Source organism: Accipiter gentilis, chromosome 1 (assembly GCF_929443795.1).
Source record: "Accipiter gentilis chromosome 1, bAccGen1.1, whole genome shotgun sequence".
NCBI lineage: Eukaryota > Metazoa > Chordata > Aves > Accipitriformes > Accipitridae > Astur > Astur gentilis.
Genome location: NC_064880.1, coordinates 1,171,197 through 1,181,121, shown reverse-complemented (window position 1 = coordinate 1,181,121; position 9,925 = coordinate 1,171,197). Strand labels below are relative to the sequence as shown.

Genomic DNA, 9,925 nt, shown 5'->3' with positions numbered 1-9,925 from the left:
CATGCGCGCCTGGGTAGCGGCGGCGGCGGCGGGAGAGCGGGCGGGAGCATGGCGGAACCGCTGCGGGCTTTTCGCCTGCGGGGGTGCGGCAGCCCGCAGAAGTTCGGGGTGGCGGCCGGGAGCCTGCGCGGGTTGTTGCGGAAGGGTTGCCGGTTGCTGCAGGTGCGGGCCGGTGTCCGAGGCGCGGGGCCGGGGTTAGAGTCAGCCCCGTCTCTCACCCGCCCGGGGGGCAGCTTCCCTTGCCAGGCAGCCGCCTCTGCCTCTACGAAGACGGGACGGAGGTGACCGAGAGCTACTTCCACGCCTTGCCGCCGCAGACGGAGCTGGTGCTGCTGGGCCCCGGAGAGACCTGGCGGGGCTGTGAGTCCGGCGGGGGTCCGGGGTGTGTGTGTGTGGGGGGGTGACAACCGGCGGCGGTGTGGGGCAGTGCCCGGGCCCGGCCGCGGCCCCTGAGCCGGTGGCGTCTCCCCCGCGCAAGCCGCAGGTGCCAGCGACATCGAGGGGTTCCTGGCCGCCTTCTACAACCAGAGAGATGCCGTCGTGGAGGCGGCGCGGAAGCTGCTCACCGACGAGCAGGCTCCTCGGAGGCAGAGGCTGCTGGCGGATCTGATCCACAACCTGAACGAAAACAGCCTGGCCGAGGACAGGGAGGACGACAAGAAATGGTTCGAAGGTACGTCTGTCGCCCGCAGGGAGTTGCTGAGGGGCAGCGGGGCTCACGCTGCTCGGAGGAGTCGCTCCTGTCAGTTTTACTGTTCGGAAAGAAAAGTAGTTCAAAAATTCGGGACTCCTTCTGGCTGGTGCGATTTGGTACCCGGTCCGGGGATTAGTTGCCACCAACATCAGCAGGCGGTTTTGCGCTTCTCTAAGAGAGACGCATATTTACTGTCAGAAAATGGTTAAAAACCCCCAACGTTCCCTATTGCTCCACCCAGGATTGCTCTGGAATACATCTTTTCCCTGTCAACATAGGTCTGCATTTACAATCTTTTAACGATTTGCTAGTAGTATATTGATAATTTGCACCTATCAGCCAGCTAACTAGACTTTCTTTGCAAGTTCCCTCTCCCATGCCCGAGTCATTGTTGCAGGTCTTCCTCAACAACTCAGTTTTCTTTTCACAGCCTCTTAGTGTTCTGTGTGTGCGCATCAATGAGAAGCATTTAACAACTATAATATCAGCTAACCGCTCTCACAGCAGATGCTCTGCACGGTCCTTTAGAGTGCTAAGAGCAGGGTAGTCTTGAACCAGTAAAATAAAAATGGGAAAGAAAAAAATCTGTGCACGCTGAGTTTGGGAAAAGAAGGGATAAACGCCCAGCTAGGCAGAAGCACAGCACTAGAAGTACTAAGTTACAACATAATCTAACTCCCTTTAGGTCTAGAGTCTCGTTTTAAGAACAAATCAAGCTACATGCGACACAGTTGTGAAAGCAGAATACGGAGCTACATGAAAGAGGTAACAGTTTCTGTTGAAGTAACTTACTTTCAAACTGCTAGTAAAAGTAATTCTGTGAGCACATATATATAAAACACTTTTAGAGGGCAATATACTCATTGTAGAAAAGAGCCTCAGGCTGCTACAGGCACCAAGGAATGACTGGGTTTTGTTTTTCCCCCGCCCCTAGGTTAGTAGTTTTATTTCCAATGTTCATCCTACAGCAAGAGATGCATATAAAAGGATAATTGACCTGATGTCAGATAAACTGAGATCTGCAAAATACAACGGATGCTACTTTGACAGGAGAGAGGAGGAGGCAGTCCGCCTGTGCACTGCGGAGGGATGGTTCTCTTGTCAGGTAAGTTCAGCCCTTTCTGAAGCAGAGAGGCTTGGTTCCAACAAGCTGTGGCATGACTTGCAATGACATTAGAGGAAGGAAACAGGTACTTGGATGCTTGCATAGTGCAGTATCAAGCTTAGCGGGGTGATGTTGTCATAGCATGTGACCTATCTTTGGTTCATTATAGCAAGTGGAAGGACAGCGCTGGGGTGACGAGCAGTACGCCTTTCATTGTAGCCGTCTTGTTTTACAGGGACCTTTTGACAGAGATGACTGCCCATGTAAGCATTCTATCAACCCCTACGGTAACAGGGAAAGCAGAATCCTCTTCAGTACCTGGAATCTCGATCACATGTATGTACAAAGTATTAATCCAAGCTTACCTGTTTCATGCCCTTCGTCTTAGGCAGGAAAGGTAGAGCCATTGAGTCTTTACACCGCACACACACCCCCCACCCCACCGCCGCCACTGTGCTGTTACCTCTGCTGTGACTAGTGCATTGGATGTGACTAGAGGCTTGGATGCTGCAGCTGTTTCTGATAACATAAAATCCTGATGACAGATTATAATGCCATCTCTCATTAGCTGCTTTGCTTCTGTTCAGATTTTCTTTGTATGAAAACATACCCCTCCTCAACACGTTATCCTTTGTGAAGGCTAAAAAGCCCTGGCACAGGATAAAAAACGCTGGCAAAACCCCTCAGACCCATTTTCAGGCATTGTATACTTGTGAAGCAAACAGGATTTGCTAAACTAATTTCCTCAGGAAAAAAAAAATAAATCATAAACCTAGTTATGGTGAAAGAATTCAAATTCCGCCTGGCTCTAAAAGGAAGATGGAGACTTGATTATTATGAAAAAAACTTTTGATGGCAATATTGTTTTCTCTTTTGTGTACTGAAGAATAGAGAAGAAACGTGCTGTTGTCCCAGAACTGGCAGAAGCTGTCAAAACACGAGATGGAAGAGAAGTAAACTGGGAATACTTCTATCAGTTGCTGTTTACCGTGGATAATTTAAAACTTGTACACATTGCTTGCCATAAGAAAACCAACCACAATCTCAGCTGTGACAAAACTAAAATTTACAGGAAAAGGAAGCAAAACCACAAGATTTCATAGTGCTATCTCTGGAAGTGACTTGCTTTTTACAAAATCATGTCACATGCTATCATTTTTAAATAGCTCTAGTTTCTTAAACAAAAACTTATTTAGGAGTCCCTGGCAAAAGAGACTTGCTAAGTAATTCAACTGCAATCTCACAACACATACATTCGTATCATGCCTAATTCTACTCTCCCGCCTTCTCACTTACTACAAGCCCTCCTTAGATCGCACTGTGTTAAGCGCAATAAAATAAAACTGTGAGTCAGAGTACAAAAATGAGGCCAGAGGGTGACACTGATTATGCCCTACAATCTCTTTCTTGCTCTGACAAACGTAGACCCAAAGGGCAATTCAGTGACGGAGCTGCTGGCTCTTCTGTACCAAAATACCTGCACTCATCCACGACCACGCCATTTGCTGTTGCTTTAGATGTACATCTCCTAGAAGGAAGATCAAGGCAATGGCATATCTTTGCTTTTACCACCTTTGTTCTTTGTCATCTTTCCCATTGATTTCCCTCTCCTTTCAGTTTCTACCTCTTTAGCTTGAGTTTGCTTGGAGCAATACAAGCAATTTTACTGTATAATCATGTTTACCTGCCACTCTAAGAGAATATTGCTTTTGTAAAACCCTACCTCAGATAAAATACAAATAGATCAATTTTTACTTGATTTTTTTTTTTAAATACCAGCTGATAGCATCTGAACTTTTAAGGGCTGTTAGTGTAAACGATGTGAATTTTTTTTAAAATAAAAAAATTACTACCATTATTCTGTGTGTGTCTGTGGAGGCAGATGTGCAGGAGTGATTAATCAGGTGTAGTATAGCACGGCCAATACAGACTAGAAAGACTGAGCGCAGGGAAACGTGTTTATGAATGGAGCACTAGTTATTTACTGCAATGTAAAGATCATCACTCGTCTCTAGGGAAGAACTCCATTGCCCCCCATGTCACTGGTCCTCTTCTTACCTGGGCAAATCCAGCTAGTCCACACAAGATGATAGTATTGCTGCGTGAGCCATACTAGGTCTTGGAAATGCAGGAGCTTTGCTACAGAGAGTATTGTTTTACTTTAAACAACAAACTCAATCCCCCTCCCAAACATTTCAACACAAAAAGTAAGCTGGGGGCATTTTAAGTACGGGATTTCTAATACCAACGCATTGAACCAATCCTTCCAGATTGCCTTACTGAATATACGCCATCGGTAACTAAGATGGAAATGCACACTATGCTGTTTTGAGATTGGGGAAGGTATCGTAGCTATGATTCTGATGACAAACACAATATTGTCTGTATGGCACAATTCCTACAAACTGAAAATCACCATTTTACACAGTGCTGAAACCAAAGTGAGTGTCTGCGTGTGAAGACATATTGGCTATAAAGAGATGGTAGCAAATATGGCATTTAAGGAAAGCTGGGAGAGCTACTTCAAGATGGAGTTGTGCTGAAAACCATGAATATGCTATTAAAAAATTAGATTTTTCTGTGTTACAGAATTAGAGTGAAAAGGAGCCAAGAAATATCGTTGACAGAAACAATGCATCAGCTGGAGTGGAAATGTGAATAAATTAACATGTCATGCATATACAATTTGTTTGGCTTACAACTTTTGAATGTTTAACAGGCTATAGCTGTAGAAATTAATATTTATTTAAACCATCTGCTGATAACATTTTCTCTATATTTTTAGAAATGTAGAATAAACTATTTATAACAATAAAGATCTGGAAGCTTATTGCATAATCATGCTTTCAAAGGAGTATTATCATAAACGTTGGGCGAGTTAACAGTTCCTGAAATCATCTGAGCTTGCTCACTGTTTTATAAAACTGCAGGCCAAAATAACAAATTCAGTGGACTAACCGATATCCCTAGCAATCAATACTGGTTTGTCTACCAAGTCTGTCACTGAGAGATTTTATTCCTCCTTTGTCACCACCAGTATATTTGTTTACAAAATTCCTATTTGTAACCCTTGGAAGTCAACTGAAAATACTGCACGAGCTGTATTACACGACTATTAGAAAAGGCAATGCTTACGGCTGGTCTGGTGGGAGAGGGAAGCAGTCAGCTTCACGTGGTGGTTGTTCAGAGAACTGATGTGCCATAAAAATATACTTAACTTCCAGAGATTAACACCACTGAACTCATATTGATATCCATGCATTTAGTTTTGCTAGCGGAACTGCATTTTAGAGGTTTAATTGGTTCTGGTTTAGATGTCAACAATGTAATACAACTTACACAGCAGAGGCCGGTGTGCCTCTTTCTACTGGGTAGTCAACTGGCTGCATTACTAACTGGATGCCACAATGTTAGACATCAAAGAATTAAAAGAAAAAGAACCTTGTTCTAATATGGTTTTCTTGGCTATTTTTAAAAAAGGAGCGAGACCAAACGTTCACCCTAGATATCGGCTCAAATTTATAAAAAAAGCAATAAGAACTTCTATTTTCCCTGGTTTTTCCTAAATATTAGTGGTAGAATGATAAATTACAGTTTAATTCCAAATCACTGAAAATTCAGTCAGCCTTCGCCCCAGATAACCGTGGGAGAATTCTGTATCTGCCAATTTCAGAAAAACAAACTCTACCAGTTCTGTCTCTGAGAAAAGGCAAACACAGACACCTTATGTTAGTGACACAGCCATCATTACGTGGTTGCAAAGAAAAGAAAAAAGGTTTCATTTGTTTACAGTTTGTTGTTAGACAACATCCTCTTCCTCCTCCTCCTCATCTTCCTTTGCAATGAAATGTAGCTTCCTGAATTCTCGCCTGCTCATCGTTGTGCTTGGGAGTGCAACTGCTGGGAGATCCTTTAAGAAAAGGATAAAATCACTCAGGAGGGTCTGTTGCAGCAAATGGCAGACCTCCTACCTCTCCAACAGTTCACATACTCCACATCTGATACATGAGGCACCAACACACACCTCTTCACTTGGAAGCAGTGGCATAAACCAATACCTAAAGCTGAGGAGCTTTCAGGGGAGCTTGCCTGAACCAGTCACAGCTCATGGTCAAAGCAAGGGCTTTCCTTCTGCAGGCTCGAGAATTATTCAGAGAGGGTGAAGTGCTCCACAAACAAAGCCTCACTACTCCCACTAAATACCAACCGTGACCCCTGCTAAATACCAATTCTCATGAAACACCTAAAACACAAAGGCATCGCTTGCCCAAAGTTATGCAGTGTTCGAGGCAGACCTGGGATTCAACTTTCAAGCTCTGGCCCCTGATCGAAAAGCAGAGGTGGCCAGAAAGCAGCTTCCATTCAAAAGAATCACAATAATCACAATTTAGAACCAATGACCAGTGAAAAACTATTTTGACAGAATAACACTGTATCTATGAGTAAAAATATCTGTCTTATGGAGTTGGAATAATAAAATCTGAACAAGAGAGATTTCACATCTGAAATTAATTGCCAAGGCATCTCAGACAAATAATTCTATCTAGGGGACAGGGATATGACTCCAGATGTCTACCAATACTGGTCAAGTTTGCCTACTATTTTGAGGCTAGCCTTCTTTTGTCTGAAGATGCAAGACTGAAGTGGAACAGAACTGAATCTGTAGAGTGAACAGACTGTCATCATCTTACCTGGATAAACTCAACATCTCCAAAGAACCGGTCCACTGGCATTGGCTGGTTGCTGTCTTCATCCAAGAAAGCACTACCCTCTAACTGTACTGGCTTCTTCAGGACATCTGCATCCTCCAAGTCGGACCCATCTGACAGTACACTCTCACAGCTGCTTTCCTCTTCACTGCAGACGTGATCGTGCGGGTTTTCATCACTGTCCATTTTTGATGGAGCACTGCTTGATTTCACTGCATGTGGCCTGAGAGAAACATTATGCTCCTTTTCCTGTTTCTCTTCATCAGCCTGTGGAATGCTTTCACCCTTTTTCTGTTGAATTATATTGCGGTCTCCTGGATCTTCTGAACATCGATCCCCATCAGATGTTTTAGGCGCCTCCCCCAGTGCGGCAAGGTTTCCACTTGCACATGTAAGTCCTTCTAGTTCTGATTTTACTAGACTGTTTTTTTCACTTTTGAGCCTCTTTGAGGGTTGTCCACCAGCTGCTTTGTGTGAAGAACACTGTTAGGAAAAAAAAAAAAAAAAAAAAAAAGAGGATCCTAGATCTTACTTGAAATAAAGAAAAATAAAATCACCATATATCTCTTTAGTTCAAGGCTGGATGTGGAACCGAAGGGCTCCATCGAGCGAGCGGCACCGTGATCCAAAGCTGCATTGCTGAGAAAAATAATTAGTAGAATGTGCACATGAGAAGGAGGAAATTGGAGCAGATAGCTTACACTAAGCCACAACATACAGTCCATCACCAGTGGAAAGCTACCTCTGAAAGCATAAACTAGCACCGTACGTGGCCAATCACCATTCTCCTCTTTTCTTAGGGATGCTGTAGATGGCAATTAATGTAGCAAGAACGGACTATCAGCCGGGCCAGCAAACCGTCCCGCCGCTTGCCGCACGGGCCAGCAGCCTACCACCGGCCTTCCACGGCCAGCAACCCGAAAGCTGGCCCTGCGGCACACACATCTGCCCCTGCACCGTGTGTCCGCACGCAGGCCACTAACAAAGTGGCAAGAAGGCAGGAAAGGCGAAGAATTTACTTAAATTCTCCAGGTAGTTCCTTCACGGCGATGCCCGGTTGCACATCCCCCCCCCCCCCCCCCCCCCACTGTAACTGCCCGGCCCCGGCCCCTCCTACCAGGCTCGGCGTCCGGGGGCCGCCCGGCTCCTGGCGGCGGGCTGCCTGCTGCGCTTCCCCCGCGGGTTGAGCAGAGGCGGTTGCCGGGCGCCTGGCCGCCACAGACCCCTTCGCACAGCGCCCGGGAGGCCGCCGCCGCCGCTGCTGCTGCTGCCGCCGCCCTGGGAGCGCCGGGCCGCGGCTCTCCGAGCGGCCCCGGCCCCGCGTTCCGGCCGCCGGACCGCCCGCCGCCATCTTGGAGAGGGCGCCGGAGCCCGCGCTCGCCATCTTGTGGAGCTTCTCGCCTCGGGGGCAGCCGGGCCTTGCCGTCCACCTGTCCTCCCCGGGTGCCGGGTGAGCTGGTGGCCCCTCCGGGCCGAAACATCAGGCAGAGGGAAGCCTCGTCCCCGCTGGGTATGGGGGGAGACGGGGCCTGGGCGGGGAGGCCGCCTCGGCCTGCCGCAAGGCCCAGACCCTGACTTGGCCCACAGGCAGCGTTACGTTAAAATAAGCTTGAGCGAAGCGAAAACAGAAGAGCTTGCCTCCAGATCTCCCTGATGGGCTGCTGCCTGGGGAAAAAACCCAAACAAATCCTGCCTGATCGCTGTATAGGTTATAAACATTTCAGATCTTTGGCTTCCCATCGTGCCTGCCTTCTGGAGCAATGCTTGCTCCTGTTACAAGATGCACGGTCGTGGAGTTATTATTCAGATGTGCCTCTCTGTTCGTTTCCATAGCCCTCAGGGAACAAATTATGTCAGTAACTCAAATCCCTCTTTAACTTCAAGGACTCTGACGATCGCAGATGTATTTCTGTGTAGCAAAGCAGCCCGACACCTAGATTTAAGTATGTAATTATTTTCACTTATTTTACTGGGGGAGGTGAGGTAGTACGCTTGCCCGTTTTGAGAAATTGTAGGTACTGCGTGCCCTGACGGTCTGCACCGGAGGAGGGACAGCAGCGTCCGCTGCAATGGAGCCCAGGGGCTCTATCCATCACATTAAACTACAGCTCTCTCTTCTGTTAATTCAGTGCTTTGAGGACGCTGTGGGGATTTTTATAATTCTGTCCGGCTGAGGGCACAGGAGCTTGTTTCTTTATAGCAGCCTTTAATGTTCTTGCTCATTGCAGAGCCATACCACAAGTCTCAGTGGTTTGAGGATATTACCTGTGCTCCTCAATCCAACTTAGCTGATAAAATGCTTGTCCGTTCATCCTGGCCTTAAAAAACATGAGCAACAATTTAAATCGCAGAAATAAGTGGCAAGAATGTACCTATGGGAATATTCAACTAAGACATTTTTTCTCAAAAGCATAAAGTCTCCCAGTTAAACTGCAGAGGTTCGGAGACATGCCTGATGCGTTGTTCTACAATTTCTCTCGGTGCTCAGGGGTCCTTCTGTGCTTTGTTCTCTGGCTGAGATAATTCATATTCTCCTCCAAAAGCTTCTCCACTTGCTCCACTCTCTCACAGTGTTGTTGCTCGCAGCCACAGAATACAGATGATTGTTTTTATTAGGCAGTGAAAACTTATACTGTCTCGTAAACAGAGGAGGACTAGAACGGGCTCAAGAACGGCATTTCTGCAGCTGAAAAGCTTGGTGGTTGTTTTAATTTCCCCAACGAAGTGAAAATGGTAAGAAAAATTTGATTTTGAAAATTTTAATAAATACTTTTCACAACAGTATATGTTTCTCACTCTTTATGCTGCTTTCCAAAATTGATGTGCGTATTCAGGTGATGAGGGCAAGGGTGGGTCAGCCCTAAGCAGCCACATGTGCTCCAGTGACCCAGTGCAGATGCAGGCTCACACTCTGTGGCAGCACACGGGGGTGGAAATACACTACCACAGGCGCCTGAGGCTGCGCAGGGTGGCCTTGGACAGTTTCAAGAGGCAAAGCACCTTACACAGGTGAAGCCAGGATGCCAGGGCTCCCTTGCAGAGCTCTTGTATTATGGTCAGCCCTATAACCACATTATTTTGTGGGAAGGCGGTGGCAATTTTGCAGCTGCAGATGGTGTTGCATTTTCTGAAATATGGCTGATCCCTCTGCGAGAAAACAACTGTCACGTAGCGCAGAGAACACCCCGGGAGAGGCAAGCGAGAACGCAGAACCCCTCTGAGATCAGTCCACGTCTCAGCAGCAGGCAGTGTCTCCTGAGTGACTTGAAAGGCTACGCAGGGACTGCTAACAGCCAAGCAGCCCTTAAAGAGAATCAGAGCAGCACAAACTATTTACATTAATTCCACATTTCCACATAAAAGAGGACTTATTTTCAACAATATTAAAAAGTGGTTTTTATTAGAATCTGTTGTCGA

General features: G+C 46.5%; 2 protein-coding genes across 4 annotated transcripts; one reads left to right on the top strand and one right to left on the bottom strand.

Annotated features, from left to right (window-relative positions):
- Positions 1 to 17: 17 nt before the first annotated feature.
- On the top strand, positions 18 to 4,402 carry DFFB (DNA fragmentation factor subunit beta). 3 transcript variants are annotated; one of them, XM_049801753.1, is made up of 7 exons: positions 18 to 162; positions 234 to 360; positions 485 to 673; positions 1,380 to 1,459; positions 1,629 to 1,799; positions 2,035 to 2,135; positions 2,686 to 4,402. In XM_049801753.1, the coding sequence occupies exons 1-7, from the start codon at positions 49 to 51 to the stop codon at positions 2,900 to 2,902; spliced, it is 999 nt and encodes a 332-aa protein (XP_049657710.1). In that variant the 5' UTR covers positions 18 to 48; the 3' UTR covers positions 2,903 to 4,402. The 3 variants fall into 3 exon arrangements, with proteins under 3 accessions (XP_049657710.1, XP_049657700.1, XP_049657720.1); XM_049801743.1 differs by having other exon boundaries at positions 479 to 673; XM_049801763.1 differs by having other exon boundaries at positions 234 to 384; positions 479 to 673.
- Positions 4,403 to 4,526: 124 nt separating this feature from the next.
- On the bottom strand, positions 4,527 to 9,219 carry C1H1orf174 (chromosome 1 C1orf174 homolog). The gene is made up of 3 exons (XM_049801778.1): positions 7,626 to 9,219; positions 6,491 to 6,991; positions 4,527 to 5,709 (listed from the first exon to the last, which is right to left on the bottom strand). Exons 1-3 carry the CDS (start codon positions 7,890 to 7,892, stop codon positions 5,599 to 5,601), a joined length of 879 nt encoding a protein of 292 aa, XP_049657735.1. The 5' UTR covers positions 7,893 to 9,219; the 3' UTR covers positions 4,527 to 5,598.
- Positions 9,220 to 9,925: the final 706 nt, after the last annotated feature.